This window comes from Ailuropoda melanoleuca, chromosome 3, assembly GCF_002007445.2.
Source record: "Ailuropoda melanoleuca isolate Jingjing chromosome 3, ASM200744v2, whole genome shotgun sequence".
NCBI classification, from domain to species: domain Eukaryota; kingdom Metazoa; phylum Chordata; class Mammalia; order Carnivora; family Ursidae; genus Ailuropoda; species Ailuropoda melanoleuca.
This window is the reverse complement of record NC_048220.1, coordinates 264,748-283,770: the sequence shown is the minus strand read 5'-3', so window position 1 is coordinate 283,770 and position 19,023 is coordinate 264,748. Positions and strand designations below refer to the sequence as shown.

At 42.2% G+C, this 19,023-nt stretch overlaps 1 protein-coding gene across 1 annotated transcript in view; it reads right to left on the bottom strand.

Moving 5' to 3' along the window:
• The window catches only part of OBSCN (obscurin, cytoskeletal calmodulin and titin-interacting RhoGEF), a 145,713-nt gene that overhangs the window by 88,411 nt on the left and 38,279 nt on the right, over positions 1–19,023 (bottom strand). Inside the window, exons 12-13 of the mRNA XM_034655743.1 lie at positions 5,616–5,891; positions 3,804–4,079 (exon numbers count right to left, since the gene is read on the bottom strand). Of these exons, the coding sequence (XP_034511634.1) occupies positions 3,804–4,079; positions 5,616–5,891 (552 nt within the window). The remainder of the gene's footprint in view (positions 1–3,803; positions 4,080–5,615; positions 5,892–19,023) is intronic.

Genomic DNA, 19,023 nt, shown 5'->3' with positions numbered 1-19,023 from the left:
GTTCATTTTTTCTTTTGTTTCTCTTGCCTTTGGAGATGTGTCATGAAAAAGGTTGCTGTGGTCGATGTCAAAGAGGTTGCAGAAATGTTCTCCTCTAGGATTTTGATGGATTCCTGTCTCACATCGAGATCTTTCATCCATTCGGAGTTTATCTTTGTGTACGGTGTGAGAGAGTGGTCAAGTTTCATTCTTTTGCATGTAGCTGTCCAATTTTCCCAGCACCATTTATTGAAGAGACTGTCTTTTTTTCCACTGGACGTTTTTACCTGCTTTGTCAAAGATTAGTTGACCATAGAACCAAGGGTCCATTTCTGGAGTATCTATTCGGTTCCATTGGTCTATGTGTCTGTTTTTGTGTCAGTACCATGCTGTCTTGGTGATCACAGCTTTGTAGTATAGCTTGAAATCCCACAATGTGATGCCNCCATTGTGTTGCCCCAGCTTTGTTTTTCCTTTTCAACAACTCCTTGGCAATTCGGGGCCTTTTCTGGTTCCATACAAATTTAAGGGCTATTTGTTCCAGTTCTTTGAAAAATCTCATTGGTATTTTGATTGGGATAGCATTGAAAGTGTAGATAACTCTGGGCAGCGTGGACATTTTAACTATGTTAATTCTTCTGATCCATGAGCATGGAATATTTTTCTATCTTTTTGTGCCTTCTTCAAAGTCTTTCAAGAGTGATTTATAGTTTCTAGAATATAGGTCCTTTATGTCTCTGGTTAAATTAATTCCAAGGTAACGTACGATTTTTGGTGCTATTGTAAATGGGATGGATTCCCTAATTTCTCTTTCTTCAGTCTCATTGTTCGTGTATAGAAATGCAACTGATTTCTGAGCATTGATTTTGTAACCTGCCACATTACTGAATTGCTCTATAACTTCTAATAGTTTCGGAGTGGATTCTTTTGGGTTTTCCATATAGACTATCATGTTATCTGTGAAGAGAGCCATACTCGACGAGTTGGACCTCATAGATATATATATAGAACACTGCACCCCAGAACCAAAGAATACTCATCCTATTCTAATGCCCATGGAACATTCTCCAGAATAGACCACGTTCTGGGTCACAAAACAGGTCTCAACCTATATCAAAAGACTGAAATTATTCCCTGCATATTCTCAGGCCACAACGCTTTGAAATTGGAACTCAACCACAAGGAAAAATTTGGAAGAAACTCAAACACTTGGAGACTAAGAACCATCCTGCTCAGGAATGAATCGATAAATCAGGAAATGAAAAATCAATTTAAACAATTTATGGAGACCAACGAGAATGAAAACACAACGGTCCAAAACCTATGGGATACTGCAAAGGCAGTCCTAAAGGGGAAATATATAGCCATCCAAGCCTCACTCAAAAGAATAGAAAAATCTAAATGCCGTTTTTATATTCTCACCTCAAGAAGCTGGAACAGCAATGGAGGAACAGGCCTAATCCACTCACGAGGAAGCAGTTCATAGAGATTAGAGCAGCGATCAATGAATTAGGAACCAGGAGCACAGTAGAGCAGATCAACAGAACTAGAAGCTGGTTCTTTGAAAGAGTAAATAAAATTGACAAACCACTGGTAAGACTTACCAAAAGAATAGATAAAGCACCCAAATTAATAAAATTATGAATGAAAAGGGAGAGGTCACAACCAACACCAATGAAATGGGAAGGATTATTAGAAACTTTTATCAACAGCTTTATGCCAATAAATTAAGCAATCTGGAAGAGATGAAGGCCTTCCTGGAAACCTATAAACTACCAAGACTGAAACAGGAATAAATCGATTTTTTAAACAGGCCAATTAATTATGAAGAGATTGAGTCAGTGATAAACAACCTTCCAAATAAGAAAACTCCAGGCCCGGACGGTTTCCCTAGGGAATTCTACCAAACATTCAAAGAAGAAATAATACCTATTCTCCTAAAGCTATTTCAAAAAATAGAAACAGANCTACCAAACTCATTCTACGAGGCCAATATTACCTTGATCCCCAAACCAGGCAAAGACCCCCTCAAAAAGGAGAATTACAGACCGATTTCCCTAATGAATATGCATGCCAAAATTCTCAACAAGACCCTGGCTAATAGTATCCAACAGTACATTAAAAGGATTATCCATCATGACCAAGTGGGATTCATACCTGGGATGCAAGCGTGGTTCAACATTCGCAAATCTATCAGTGTCAGAGATTATATCCAGAAGAAAAAAGGCAAAAATCATATGATTCTCTCAATAGATGCAGAAAAAGCATTTGACAAAATACAGCATCCTTTCCTGATTAAAACCCTTTAGAGTGTAGGGATAGAGGGTACATTTCTCAATCTCATAAAAGCCATCTATGAAAAGCCTACAGAAAATATTATACTCAATGGGGAAAAGCTGGAAGCCTTTCCCTTAAGATCAGGAACACGACAAGGATGCCCACTCTCGCCACTATTATTCAGCATAGTACTAGAAGTCCTTGCAACAGCAATCAGACAACAAAAAGGGATCAAAGTATCCAAATCGGCAAAGAAGTCAAACTGTCTTTCTTCTGTCACTTTTTACAGAGTTTTCTAAGAATTTGGTTAATTTGTAAAACCTTTTCATATGTATTACCATAAAATAATTTGTCTTATACTCTGAAAATAACATTTTAAAAAGATATGTAGTGGGTTTTTTGGTCTGTGCACACACCCACAAACAACCGATACAATACCAAATGGTCAGGTGGTGGCTAGAAGCCAGCGTGGGACTGCAGCCCATCTTGATTTGCCATTAAGACTCATAACAAAAGGAAAATACATGTAGTCTTTGCCTTCTCTATGAACCAGCCAGAAAGGTACAGACACACAAGTCCCTAGAAAACGGTATGAAACACTGCTTTACCAGACAGCGGCTGCTACACAGGACCTCATCTTTAACAAAGCAAATGGGTACAGGATAAGCCACTCATTCCTCTCCATCTCTAAATCTGTGACTCAGACTCCAGGGGGAATTCTGACACTGAATGTTCTAAGAGAGGGGAAGCAAGATTTGCTTTAAAAAGAGAACCCAAATGAATCATGGAACACTACATTAGAAACAAGGATATACTGTATGGTGACTAACATAATAAAAAACTATTAAAAAATAATAATAAAATAAATCAAAAGAGAACCCAAACCTCACATGTGCCTATCGCATATCTCCCAGCCCTCTGCTCTTGCTGTGCTTTCTGTAGACTTTGCAACAGAGCAGGGCTCTGGATTTTGCTACCTATACGTGCACAGGTAACATCCATATCCATGTGCGAGGAGGAAAATGTGCCCCAGGACACCTAAAACTTCAATAGTCCATAGTTCTGTCTTAACATAAATCCAAGTAGGATTGGCTGGCAGAAATTCACCCTTATCCTGGTTTAATGAAATCCAAGCATCTCTTCTTTGTGTGGACTGGTGTGTTGCTGGTGAGAGCATCTCAGAGTGGCCAGGGTATTCAGCAGAGGGAAATTCACATATCATGGGTGAGAGATGCCTGGTCTACCTCAGACTCCAAGTGCAGGGTACAGACAGAGTCCCAGGCACCAAAGAACGGCTGGGAAGTTCTAGTAACTTATGACTGCCATTACTGCACGGGAACACCACTCAGGGTTTCTGGAAGCACGCTCTCCCTTCCGTTCACACCCTTCCTGCTCAGCCTCCCTTGGCCCAGCCATGGGTAAGGGAGTTGAGAGGATAGGCTATGTGAAGACATGAGGCCTGGTTGGAAGAGCACCAGGGTTGGCTGGGGCAGTAAGCCAATCTCATCACCTCCACAAAAGGCTATGACATCCCCACAAGAACTGACCTGTGACTTCCAGGTGGAAGGACACCTTCTGGCTCCCGGCCTCACAGCTGTACTCCCCAGCATCCGCCTTCCCCGCCTGCTGCAACACCAGCCGCCTGCTGTAGCCCTTGGCCTCCACGTGCACTTTAGAGCTCGCACTCAGCTTCTTCCCGTCCTTGTACCACGTCACCTCTGTCTGGGCCTGGGCCACCTCACAGCTCAGGGTGGCACTGGTCCCCGCCTTGGTCTGCACCTCACTGTGTGCTGGCTGCTCCTTGGCAAACACCACAGAGGGCTCTGGGGACAGAAAGGATGCACATGATCAAAGACTCCATGTATACATTAGGAAGGCAGCATTGGGGGAAGAAGGACTACACAGGGAGGCAGTGGAACTGGAAACTTCTCCAGGCTCTGCATCAGCTGTGGCATCTGGAAAGCCTCATAGCTTGCTCAACATTGAGGAGCAAAATCTATGTACCCATTCTGTAACTACTGTGGGTGGGCTTCTTCAGGTGGGGACAGTCCATTCTACCACTGCTCCTCATGGACTGCTCCAGGTGGGACCGTACATTCTATCCCCGTTCCACGTGGGCTGTTCCAGGTGGAATCACACATCCTATCACTGCATGTGTGTTGTTTCAGGTGGGACCACACATTCTATCCCTGCTCCACATGGAAACTTCCAGGTGGGCACCAGACTTCTATCACTGCTCCATCTGGCCTGTTCCCGGTGGGGACCATATATTCTATCCCTGCCACACGTGAGTTCTTCCAGTTGGGGACCATACATTCTATATCTGTTCCATGTAGGCTGTTCCAGATGGGGACCATGCATTGTATCACTGCTCCACGTGGGCTCCTCTAGGAGGTGACCAGATATTCTTTCACTGGTCCATGTGGGCTGTTCCAAGTTGGAACATATATCCTACACTGCACACAGAGGATGTTCCAGGTGGGACCACAATTCTGTCACAGCTCCATGTGGGTTGTTCCAGGTGAGGACCATATACTCTATGGTGCTCCACCTGGGTTTTTTCAGAAGAGGACCAGACATTCTAACACTGGTCCACGTGGGCTGTTCCCAATGGAACCTACATTTTCCCCCTGCACACACAGGATGTTCCAAGTAGGACTACATATTCTATCTCTGCTCCACGTGGGTAGTTCAAGTTAGGGATGAGACAGTCTACCATGCTCTGTGTTAGCTGTTCCTGTTGGGGCCATACATTCAACCAATGCTCCACCTAGGCTATTCCACGTCGGAACTATATATTCTAGACTGTTCCCGAGGGCTGTCCATGTGGGGTCCCTACACTCTAGCCCTGGTCCACATGAGCTGTTCCAGGTGGGGACCATACATTTGGACACTGGTCCACATGGGACCATACACTCTATCCCTACTCCACGTGGGTACTTCCAAGTGGGACCATCCATTCTACATCTGCTCCCCATGGTTAGTTCCACTTGGGGACCATATATTCTGTCGCTGTTCCATGTGGGCTTTTCCAGGCGGGGACCACACATTCTACCATTGCTCCACCCAAATTGTCCAGATGGGGAACATACATTCTATCACTGCTCTGCCTGAGGGTTCCTCCATGGGGACCATACTTGGATACACCAGTCAGGGTGCACAGGTACACCCAAACCCTTCCATGTACACCTCCCCATCCAAACTCTCTTGGCTCAGCCACGTGTATGAGAATAGGAGGCAGAAGGAGGGACCTGCGAAGAGATAAGTCTAATGGAAAGAGCTCCAGAGTCCATCTGGATTGTTTGCTAATCCCACCATCACCCTCGATCAAAGCTAGAGTTTTAACCCAAAGGACTGACCTGCGACAACCAGGTGGAAGGACACCTTCTGGCCCCCGGCCTCGCAGCTGTACTCCCCAGCGTCCGCCTTCCCCGCCTGCTGCACCACCAGCCTCCTACTGCAGCCCTTGGCCTCCACATGCACTTTGGAGCTCGCACTCAGCTTCTTCCCGTCCTTGTACCAAGTCACCTCTGTCTGGGCCTGGGCCACCTCACAGCTCAGGGTGGCACTGGCCCCCACCTTGGTCTGCACCTCACGGTGTGCTGGCTGCTCCTTGGCAAACACCACAGGGGGCTCTGGGGACAGAGAGGGACAATCAAATATCTAGAACTGAATGAGGGCCCACCTTCCGGATCTCAAAACCACGATGCCTTGGCCACAAGCCTGCCTGGCTCCTGGCTCCCTCTACACAGAGAATCCCACACTCAGAAGAGGCATAAAGCAAGGAACAGGTTAGTTTTCAGAATAGGTCAAATAATTATTCCAGGTCAAATAATTTCCAGGTAGGTATTCGTTATGATTCAGGATTTGGCATTTATCATCTGTGATGCCATTAATTATCCTATCAAATGGAGGCACGTTAAACACAGGTATTTTCAGGGAGAATTTCTTGTGCACTGTCACCAACAGTGGGTGACATCCAAGTCACAAGAACACAGACACAATGACTCCTAATGCAGTCTGTCACTTCTAGCAAGCCAGTCACCATCCCTGTAACCAAACCCCTGGCCTGGGGACTGAACATAGTGTTTATCAACTCACTTCTCTGGATCACATCACGTTACTTCTAGGACCCACTCTGTCACTCTAGGCTGAATTTTCTTCCTTTTGATGTATATCCATCAACAGCTTTTTTTTCCAGCAGGGTTTTTTGTGAATGGTAAATTCTCTCCATTTACTTCCTGAAAACATCTTTATTTCATTCAAACTTTTGAATGATAGTTAAGTTGGATACAGAATTCTAGTTGACAGTTATCTTCCCCCCACTACAATGGAGAGGAGCCTTCTTTGTGCTTTTCATTGCTGTTAACAAATCTGTGGAAGGATTACTGTCCTCCCATTAATCTTTATTTTTCTGTCGTTCACAACGATGTGTCCAGCTGTGGATTTATTCTTCTTATATTTCCCATGATCACCTGGGAGTCCCATAGCTTAGGATTCACATCTTTAACCACTGCCAAAAGTTGTGTGTGCAATTTCCTTCATAATTTTATCTTTTCATTCTCTCCAGTCTCTCCTAGAAGTCCTTTTGGACACACATGTGGCCTACTGCTTCTCTTTTCTACATCTGTCCTTATCTCTTATTTTTTCTCTGTGTTTCATTCTGAATAACTTCTTCAAATCTATCTTCCAATTCAGTTATTTTTGTCTTCAGCTATGTCTCCTTTGCTATTTATCACTCCACTAAATTGTTCATTACAAAGGTGTTTCCCATTCACAAAGCTTTTTTTTAAATATGTTATGTCAGTCACCATACAGTACATCATTAGTTTTTGATGTATAACACCCAGTGCTCCATGCAATATGTGCCGTCCTTACTACCCATCACCAGCCTATCCCAGTCCCCCACCTCCTCCCCTCTGAAACCCTCAGTTTGTTTCTCAGAGTCCACAGTCTCTCGTGGTTCATTCCCCCTTCTGATTACCCCCCCCTTTCTTTAACCTTTCTTCTCCTACCGATCTTCCTATTTCTTATCTTCCATAAATGAGTGAAACCATATGATAATTGTCTTTCTCTGCTTGACTTATTTCACTTAGCATTATCTCCTCCAGTCCCATCCATGTTGCTGCAAATGTTGGGTAATCGTTCTTTCTGATGGCTGAGTAATATTCCATTGTGTATATGGACCACATCTTCTTTATCCATTCGTCTGTTGAAGGGCATCTCCAAAGATACAGACATAGTGAAGAGAAGGGCCATATGCACCCCAATATTCATAGCAGCATTGTCCACAATAGCTAAACTGTGGAAGGAGCCGAGATGCCCCCCATTCACAAAGCTTCATCTGCTTCTTCTTTGAATCTGCCTGTTCTTCTTCTTACTATTTTACTTTTTTCTTACATTTTCAAGTCGCCCATACTACTCATTTTAAGTATGCTGCTACATCATCTGAAGTCCCTGGGTGGTCTAAGCCTGATCTTTTCTGTGACTTCCAACTCCCTTCTATATAGGATTGTTCCTTTGGTGCTTAGACGTATTTTATTGTGAGTGAATCTAGCATGGCTTCCTCAGCCAGTGGTATTAAGTGTGGCTTTGGTGGTGGGGTAATCCTCCTAATACTGTTGTCAGGCACTGCAGGAGTACCACTGGCCTGGAGCCCCATTGTTAGGTTAACTTCTCAGTCTGGGGTCTTTAGTACTATAAATTGAAATCTCAATCCCAAGTCAGAAATAGGTTTCCATTTCTCAGGGGAACTTTTCCCACCCAAGCCAAGGCAGACATACAAGTGCTCTGTGACCTCCCTGGGCTGCAGGAGATTGCTTTTCTGGTCCACCTTTTCTTTTTTTCCTTTTAAATTTTTATTATGTTATGTTGGTCACCATACAGTACATCATTAGTTTTTGATGTAGTGTTCCATGATTCATTATTTGCGTATAACACCCAGTGCTCCATGCAATACATGCCCTCCTTAATACCCATCACTGGGCTAGCCCATCCCCCTACCTCCCTCCCCTCTGAAACCCTCAGTTTGTTTCTCAGAGTCCATAGTCTCTCATGGTTCATTTCCCCCTCTGTTTACCCACCCCCCCTTCATTTTCCCTTTCCTTCTCCTACCGATCTCCCTGCTATTCCATATGTTCCACAAATGAGTGAAATCATATGATAATTGTCTTTCTCTGCTTGACTTATTTCACTTAGCATAATCTCCTCCAGCCCCATCCATGTTGCTGCAAATGTTGGGTAATCGTTCTTTCTGATGGCTGAGTAACATACAATGGAATATTACTCAGTCCACCTTTTCTTTAATGATGTCGTTCTAGAAGGTTTCCATCTCTGTATGCTGGTCTCTGTTCCACTTCCAATTTTTCCCATGCCTATTTGCAAGCTGGTAGTGTAAGTCAGACCCAGGTCCCTGGGACCCAAAGTCCCCACAGTAGCAACTGGGCACCAACTCATCATCCACTTGCCTTAGTTTCTCAGTGCCTCTTCCTTTCTACCACCTGGAAATGTCCCTTTTTCTCCTTGCCAGTCCAGATATTAACTTAACCTGACTTTGTTACATTCTGCTGCACATTTATGTCCACAGGGGGAGAGTTTTCACACTATAGAAGTCCATGGTACTGCTGGAAACCAAAATCCAGATGGGGTGCTTTTAACTCTACCTTTCCAATTTCATCTACTAGGGACTTTCTGTTTCAGGAACACCTCTCTAATTTCCCAATAGAAGTCAGTTGCGTATAACACTCAGTGCACGATGCAATACGTGCCCTCCTTATACACAACTAATGAAGCATCGAACCTTACATCGGAATCCGGGGATGTACTGTATGGTGACTAACATAATATAATAAAAAATCATTTAAAAAAAAAGAAGTCAGTGGAAATCTTGGTTTTTGGCCTGCATATCAAAGCATAGGTATTTTCAGGGAGAATTCTTTTTTTTATACTGCTTAAATTTTATTTTTTCCCTCATTTTTAAATTTAAATTCAATTAATTAACATATAATGTATTATTGATTTCTGAGGTAGAGGTCAATGATTCATCAATCTTATATAATACCCAGTGATCATTATGTTATGTGCCCTTCCTAATGCCCATCCTCCAGTTACCCCATCCCCCCACCCACCTCCCCTCCAGCAACCCTCAGTTTGTTTCCTATCATTAAGAGTCTCTTGTGGTTTGTCTCCCTCTCTGATTTCATCTTGTTTTAAATTTTCCTCTCTTCCCCTATGATCCTCTGTATTGTTTCTTAAATTCCACATATAAGAGATATCATGTGACAGTTGTCTTTCTCTGATTGACTTATTTCGTTTAACATAATGCCCTCTAATTCTATCCACATCATTGCAAATGACAAGATTTCATCTTTTGATGACTGAGTAGTATTCCATTGTATGTATACACCACATCTTCTTTATCCATCTGTATGTCGATGGACATCTGGGCTCTTTCCATAGTTTAGCTATTGTGGACATTGCTGCTAAAAACATTGGGGCACAGGTACCCTTTCAGTTGACTACATTTGTATCTTTGGGGTAAATACCTAGTAGTGCAATTGCTAGGTCATAGGGTAGCTCTATTTTCAACTTTTTGAGAACCTCCATACTGTTTTCCAGAGTGACTGCATTTCAGGGAGAATGAATGCTTTATGTGATATCACCAAGAATGGGTAATATCCTTGAGGTACAAGATTTTTAATTGGATTTTTAATATTTTTTAAATTCACATAGCCAGAGTACAGATGGTTTTATTTTTATGTCTTAAGTGTATTTTTCATGGAGAAAAAGATAAACCATCCAACTGGCTGACTTTCACCTGGTGCAGGCGGCTGGATGGAAGACAGTGGCAATGATTCAACAATCCATGCAGTGGCTGGTAGGGGCTGCAGTCAGCCTCCATGTCACTTGGTTCTCCCCCCAACCCTCTGGGCCTCTCCCTACATGGTCCCAGCTCCCCCAGGATGCCAGGCGTAGGTCCTGTCATCATTCACTCTTTCCACAGTACTTATTCCCCCAGTCCCTCCCACCACGATCAACAAATCTTGAATCTCCCTCCCCAGACCAGCATCAACTGAGTGCCATGCCCAGGCAGCCAACCACCCTCTGGACATCCCAGGCTAGCGTGTCACCTAATCCTCCCAGAAAATCTGCTCCTGTTCACCTGCCATATCTCAGACGGTGGCCCCTCAGTCTATGTGTCCACCTAAGCTTGTAAGACTCACCTATGTCTACTGTTTCTCAGCCCATACCCACAGGAGCACCACTTCATACACTCATACACCCTCTCCGTCCCTTCAACCACCACCTCTGTTTGACCCAGACACCTCCAAAGGCAAAATCTCTGCAGTAAGATGTCTTCAGGGGCCAGATGGGTTAAGTGGAGTCCACATGCTTCCTATGGATGTGATGCCCACATGAGCTCCTGCCACGTCTGCCCTCTCAGCCAACAACAGCCTTATTTTAGGAATCATGGCCACTCTATCATTTCTCCACCCATTGAGGCTACCACCAGATTTCTGCAAATGGATGAGTCCTCACAAACACTACCATGCGAAAGCAGAGAACACCTAACCACACAGCCGAATGTCACCCTCAGCCGTGGCCAGCTGGATACACACCTTTCAGACTGTACAGTGAGGCACCTGACACTCGTTTTGTGGCCCCAGACTCAGCTGCATCCTCAAGTTAGGGTCACACCAGGTCTCTTATTTCTGAAGTTCACTTTATAGATATCCTCACAGACTAACCTTGAAGGAAATTGTTTCTTTGATGTATGTCACAAAATCATTCCTGATCACACTCTATGTGTATGTGTCTACATGTATGGGTAGGTCTATATGTATATATGTTTGTGGGGGTATGTACATATGGTTGCATGTGCATGTGTGTGTGTATGTCTATGCATGTGTTGTGAGAGTGTATGTATTTAAATGTGAATGTGTGTGTAAGTGTGCATGTGTGTATATGTGTTTGTGAGTGTGTATGTGTGTTGAAATGTGTGCACGGGTGTGTATATGTCTATTCATGTGTATATGTATGTATTGTGAGGATGTATATGTGTCTATGTGCATATGTGTATGTCTATTCATGTATGTGTCTGAGCATGTATGTGTTTAATGTGCATGCGTGTGGATGTCCCTGTGTGTTTGAGATGGTCTGCCACTGGCTGTGCCCAGGAAGAAGCATGTGGAGCCCTCCATGGTCACTCTGACCTCACAGCTGAGCCCACACCATGAGGTCCCCAGCTACACAGTGGTTTGCTTTCAAAATTGACCCAAATGGGCTACAAATATCACCACAAGGATGCTTAGGATTTGTCCCACGCTAGAAACACCAAAGTTTGGGTCCATATACATAATTACAAAAAATTAAAACCCATATTTTTACAAAAACACCTGTGGTTCCAGTTCTAGGCACAAACACTCCACCCTGTCTCAGTCACCAAATGCAGCCACAGGGCCACGGAGCTGGTTTTTGAAGGTTCTCAAAGTAAGCAACAGCAGGCAGATTGGGGAGGGAAAAAAAAAACAATTCAAAGTCCACCAAACCAGAAATGAGTCTACTTTTCCCCCTTGCCTGCACACAGAGCAGCTCAACATCCAGAAGTAGGTCCCCCTTTCTCCCCCAGAGCATAGGGAAGAGAACCCCAATGCTCAGAGAGGATGGAAGACACCCCATTTTTTCTCCATGCTCTTACACCTTAGTCCATGATGATTAGAGACCCTTAGAACACTGAGAGTGGAGAATATTGCTCTCCAACTGAAGGGAGACCCACTGATCTTTTTTTTTCTATCCTCCTGCTGGTGCAGGTGGGACCATGGGATGAAGGTACCAAAGTAACATGCCTAGAGCTCCATCTTTCCAACTAAAGAACTAAAGAGGATGACAGAATGCCTAGAACATGAAGTTGTCCACGAACACCAGAGCTCACCCCTAAGCCACGTGTGAGCAGATCTGACCCCAATTAGCAGGCCAAAGACTTTGAGCTCTGAACTGGGGCATAGGTCATTGTCCAGAGCCACACTAACTGCTAGGTGGGCACGTTCAGGACAGATCCAAATGGCACTGCAAAGCCTCTGGAAACAAAACAACCCATGGAAGGCTGGCAGGAACCCATAGTTTGAACTCAACAAAGCTTATTTCCAGCTTTAAAAAAATCAACATTCCTCATTAGATGTAAAGAAGACACAGTTTCAAAACAGTACTCAGTATATCGAGGATGCTGTCCAAAACAATCCCCTGAAAAACAAGGAAACACTCAGTTCACATGCATGAGAGAAGACTATTAAGAGATACCAATGTCAAAATGACACAGATGCTGGAAATATCTGACAAAGACTTCCAAGCAACTATTACAAAAGAGAAAGAAAGAAACAAACAAAGAGAGAAATGCCCTCAGAAGGAATGGAAAGATAGGCACTCTCAACAAAGAAAGACAAGATATAAAGAACCAATGTGCCTTTTATAAGTGGAAAAATAAAATCACTGCAATAATTCACTGAATAGGCTCAGTGGCAGAATCCAGACAGCAGAAGAGCTACAGAACTGGAAGATCAATCAATAGAAATTAGCCAATCTAAATAAGAGCAAGGAGGGAGTTTTTGAGCCTCAGGGACGTATGGAATGAAACTAAAAGGACTAAAATTCATTTTTAGGGGCTGTTTGTTCCAGTTCTTTGAAAAATGTCATTGGTATTTTGATCGGAATGACATTGAAAGTATAGATTTTCTGGGTAGCCTAGACATTTTAACTATATTAATTCTGCCAATCCATGAGCATGGAATATTTTTCCATCTTTTTGTGTCTTCTTCAATGTCTTTCAAGAGTGATTTGTAGTTTCTAGAATATAGGTCCTTTACGTCTCTGGTTAAGTTAATTCCAAGATAAGTAGGATTTTTGGTGCTATTGTAAATGGGATGGATTCCCTAATTTCTCTTTCTTCAGTCTCATTGTTCGTGTATAGAAATGCAACTGATTTCTGAGCATTGATTTCGTATCCTGCCACATTACTGAATTGCTCTATAACTTCTAATAGTTTGGGAGTGGATTCTTTTGGGTTTTCCATATAGAGTATCATGTCATCTGTGAAGAAAGACATTTTTACTTCCTCTTTGCTGATTTGGATATCTTTTATCCCTTTTTGTTNCCAAAAACCATGCGTTACCTTGGAATTAACTTAACCAGAGACGTAAAGGACCTATATGCTAGAAACTATAGATCACTTTTGAAAGATATTGAGGAAGACATAAAAAGATGGAAAAATATTCCATGCTCATGGATTGGAAGAATTAACATAGTTAAAATGTCCATACTACCCAGAGCAATCTACACTTTCAATGCTATCCCGATCAAAATACCGAGGACATTTTTCAAAGAACTGGAACAAATAGTCCTTAAATTTGTATGGAAACTATATGATTTTTGGATTTTTTCTTGTCGATAGAAAAGGAAAAACAAAGCTGGGGGCATCACAATGCCAGATTTCAAGCTGTACTACAAAGCTGTGATCACAAAGACAGCATGGTACTGGCACAAAAACAGACACATAGACCAATGGAACAGAATAGAGAACCCAGAAATGGACCCTCGGCTCTTTGGGCAACTAATCTTTGATAAAGCAGGAAAAAACATCCGGTGGAAAAAAGACAGTCTCTTCAATAAATGGTGCTGGGAAAATTGGACAGCTACATGCAAAAGAATGAAACTTGACCACTCTCTCACACCATACACAAAAATAAACTCCAAATGGATGAAAGACCTCAATGTGAGACAGGAATCCATCAAAATTCTAGAGGAGAACATAGGCAACAACTTCTATGACATCGGCCAGAGCAACCTTTTTCACGACACATCTCCAAAGGCAAGAGAAATAAAAGATAAAATGAACTTATGGGACTTTATCAGGATAAAGAGCTTCTGCACAGCCAAGGAAACAGTCAAAAAAACTAAGAGACAGCCCACNCACAAAGACAGCATGGTACTGGCACAAAAACAGACACATAGACCAATGGAACAGAATGGAAAACCCAGAAATGGACCCTTGGCTCTTTGGGCAACTAATCTTTGATAAAGCAGGAAAAAAATCCAGTGGAAAAAAAGACAGTCTCTTCAATAAATGGTGCTGGGAAAATTGGACAGCTACATGCAAAAGAATGAAACTTGACCACTCTCTCACACCATACACAAAAATAAACTCCAAATGGATGAAAGACCTCAATGTGAGACAGGAATCCATCAAAATTCTAGAGGAGAACATAGGCAACAACTTCTATGACATCGGCCAGAGCAACCTTTTTCACGACACATCTCCAAAGGCAAGAGAAATAAAAGATAAAATGAACTTATGGGACTTTATCAGGATAAAGAGCTTCTGCACAGCCAAGGAAACAGTCAAAAAAACTAAGAGACAGCCCACGGAATGGGAGAATATATTTGCAAAGGACACCACAGATAAAGGACTGGTATCCAAGATCTACAAAGAACTTCTCAAACTCAATACACGAGAAACAAATAAACAAATCATAAAATGGGCAGAAGATATGAACAGACACTTTTCCAATGAAGACATACAAATGGCTAACAGACACATGAAAAAATGTTCAAAATCATTAGCCATCAGGGAAATTCAAATCAAAACCACACTGAGATACCACCTTACGCCAGTTAGAATGGCAAAGATAGACAAGGCAAGAAACAACAATTGTTGGAGAGGATGTGGAGAAAGGGGATCCCTCCTACATTGTTGGTGGGAATGCAAGTTGGTACAGCCACTCTGGAAAACAGTGTGGAGGTCCCTTAAAAAGTTAAAAATTGAACTACCCTATGACCCAGCCATTGCACTACTGGGTGTTTACCCCAAAGATACAGACGTAGTAAAGAGAAGGGCCATATGCACCCCAATGTTCATAGCTGCATTGTCCACAATAGCCAAATCATGGAAGGAGCCGAGATGCCCTTCAACAGATGACTGGATTAAGAAGCTGTGGTCCATATATACAATGGAATATTACTCAGCTATCAGAAAGAACGAATTCTCAACATTTGCTGCAACATGGACGGCACTGGAGGAGATAATGCTAAGTGAAATAAGTCAAGCAGAGAAAGACAATTATCATATGATTTCTCTCATCTATGGAACATAAGAACTAGGATGATCGGTAGGGGAAGAAAGGGATAAAGAAAAGGGATCACACCATACACAAAGATAAACTCTAAATGGATGAAAGACCTCGATGACAAACTGAGGGCTTCAGAGGGGAGGGGGTGGGGGAATGGGATAGGCTGGTGATGGGTAGTAAGGAGGGCACGTATTGCATGGTGCACTGGGTGTTATACGCAACTAATGAAGCATCAAACTTTACATCNGAATAGAGAACCCAGAAATGGACCCTCGGCTCTTTGGGCAACTAATCTTTGATAAAGCAGGAAAAAACATCCGGTGGAAAAAAGACAGTCTCTTCAATAAATGGTGCTGGGAAAATTGGACAGCTACATGCAAAAGAATGAAACTTGACCACTCTCTCACACCATACACAAAAATAAACTCCAAATGGATGAAAGACCTCAATGTGAGACAGGAATCCATCAAAATTCTAGAGGAGAACATAGGCAACAACTTCTATGACATCGGCCAGAGCAACCTTTTTCACGACACATCTCCAAAGGCAAGAGAAATAAAAGATAAAATGAACTTATGGGACTTTATCAGGATAAAGAGCTTCTGCACAGCCAAGGAAACAGTCAAAAAAACTAAGAGACAGCCCACGGAATGGGAGAATATATTTGCAAAGGACACCACAGATAAAGGACTGGTATCCAAGATCTACAAAGAACTTCTCAAACTCAATACACGAGAAACAAATAAACAAATCATAAAATGGGCAGAAGATATGAACAGACACTTTTCCAATGAAGACATACAAATGGCTAACAGACACATGAAAAAATGTTCAAAATCATTAGCCATCAGGGAAATTCAAATCAAAACCACACTGAGATACCACCTTACGCCAGTTAGAATGGCAAAGATAGACAAGGCAAGAAACAACAATTGTTGGAGAGGATGTGGAGAAAGGGGATCCCTCCTACATTGTTGGTGGGAATGCAAGTTGGTACAGCCACTCTGGAAAACAGTGTGGAGGTCCCTTAAAAAGTTAAAAATTGAACTACCCTATGACCCAGCCATTGCACTACTGGGTGTTTACCCCAAAGATACAGACGTAGTAAAGAAGGGCCATATGCACCCCAATGTTCATAGCAGCTTTGTCCACAATAGCTAAATCGTGGAAGGAGCCGAGATGCCCTTCAACAGATGACTGGATTAAGAAGATGTGGTCCATATATACAATGGAATATTACTCAACCATCAAAAAGAATGACTTCTCAACTTTTGCTGCAGCATGGATGGGACTGGAGGAGATAATGCTAAGTGAAGTAAGTCAAGCAGAGAAAGACAATTATCATATGGTTTCATTCATTTATGGAACATAGGATTAGCAGGAAGATTGGTAGGAGAAGGAAGGGAAGAATGAAGGGGGGGTAAACAGAAGGGGGAATGAAGCATGAGAAACTATGGACTCTGGGAAACAAACTGAGGGCTTCAGAGGGGAGGGGGTGGGGGAATGGGATAGACTGGTGATGGGTAATAAGGAGGGCAAGTATTGCATGGTGCACTGGGTGTTATACGCAAGTAACGAATCATGGAACTTTACATCAAAAACTAGGGATGTACTGTATGGTGACTAACATAATATAATAAAAAAAGTTATTAAATAAAAAAAGCAATACTTGGGGAAAATTCACACTATTAAATATTTATATTAGAAAAGAACAAATTTCAATTAGTAATCCATTTTTTCCACCTTAAGAAATTAGAAGCAAAATAAACCCAGAGCAAGCAGAAGGAATTGTAATAAAGAACAGAAATCAGTTAAATTGAAAAAATAGAGAAAATCTATGAAAACTATATGTGGTTCTTTGAAAGATCAGTAAAATTGATAAATCTCTAGCAAGACTAGTAAAGAAAAAAGGGAGAAGATCTAAGCTAACAATATCAGGAATGGAATGGAACATCACCACAGACCCTGCTGACATTAAAAGTATAATGAAAGGGGGCGCCTGGGTGGCACAGTTGTTGAGCGTCTGCCTTCAGCTCAGGGCATGATCCTGGCATCCTGGGATCGAGCCCCACATCAGGCTTCTCTGCTAGGAGCCTGCTTCTTCCTCTCCCACTCCCTCTGCTTGTTTTCCCTCTCTCGCTGGCTGTCTCTGTCTGTCAAAAAAATAAATAAAATCTTTTTTTAAAAAAGTATAATGAAAGAACACTACAAGCAACTCTATGCACATAAATTAAACAAATTTGATGAGATAGAACAATTCCTCAAAAATCACAAACTACTAAAATTTGCCCAAGAGGAAATAGGTAGCTTGCATAATTTCATCTCTATAAAAAAGTGTTTTCAAAATTTAAACCTTCTAAAGAAAGAAATCTTTAGGTCAGGATGATGTCAGTGGCTTCATCAGGGAAATAACTTAAAAAAACATATTAAAGAAGAAAGAGAAATCACATCAATTCTACACAACCTCTCACAGAAAACAGATGTGAAGGGAATCTTTTCCAACCCATTTTGTGAGGCCAGCATTACCCTGAGGAGAAAGCCACACAAATACATATATGAAAACTACAAACCAGAATTACTCAAGAATATAAATATAAATATACTCAACCAAACAGCATTCCATTGAATCAGAAAGATGTAAAAAGAATAACACACCACAATCAAGTGGCCTTAATTCCAGGATTGCAAGTTTGGTTAAATATTTTTAAATAACTAAAGGAGATGTAAGCAAAAATGACAAAATAACAACTTTTCAAAAATTGTGTAAAACTCTCCTCCATAGAATCAATTAAAACACTTGCAAAAATTGTTGGAATCAACTTTTTCAGAGCTCTGGAAATTAACTGAAGGCTTGCAGCATCTAGGGAGCATATATTCCAGGAAAACAGCTGAATCTCAGTAAGAACATCAAGAGTTGTGGTGTTTGAACTTACCAAATTTTCATATCTATCTCCCTAACCCTGAGGTAGCCTGTTAAATCAATAGTCCATGGCAGCCTGGAAGCCACATGAGGGAAGCAGAATGGGGCTTTGCAGAATGGGGCAAAAGCCCCATTCCTAGAGAACTGTCATTATTTGACCTATGTGGTGGTTCACTGGTAAACTCCACTCATAAGACTGACTTCCTTCCTTCCTTTTCTCTTTCCTTCCTTCTTTCCTTCCTTCCTTCCTTCCTTCCTTCCTTCCTTCCTTCCTTCTCTCCTTCCTTCCTTCTTTCCTTATCATTCAAAGCCTGAACAGAAGCTCACCCAATACAAACAGCCTTTTCCAAATCAGTATTTGTTGATAACAATCAGAGGCAATTACTGAACATCATGGCTGCCCAAGATGGTGGATATCAGTTGGGCAAACAATGGCTAACAAATCAGCTTAAAAGCAAAAGCTGCAGAATGTGATATCCATAGAGAGCTTTGGAAAGCTCTGGCACATTCCTGGGTTTCTAGAAGGCCACACATATATCTATACCCAGGAATCACTGAGAAGGCCCTAAACTCACACATCAGGCTAACCTTGAGGCTGTGGAAACATAACATAAGGGCAAATATGGAGTCTTAAACTGCCTGGCTAAGTGGTATATGCATCCACCAACACCCCCACACAAAGGCCCTTGACAAGAACCAGGAGACTTACTGGTTACAGGAATCTAAGGA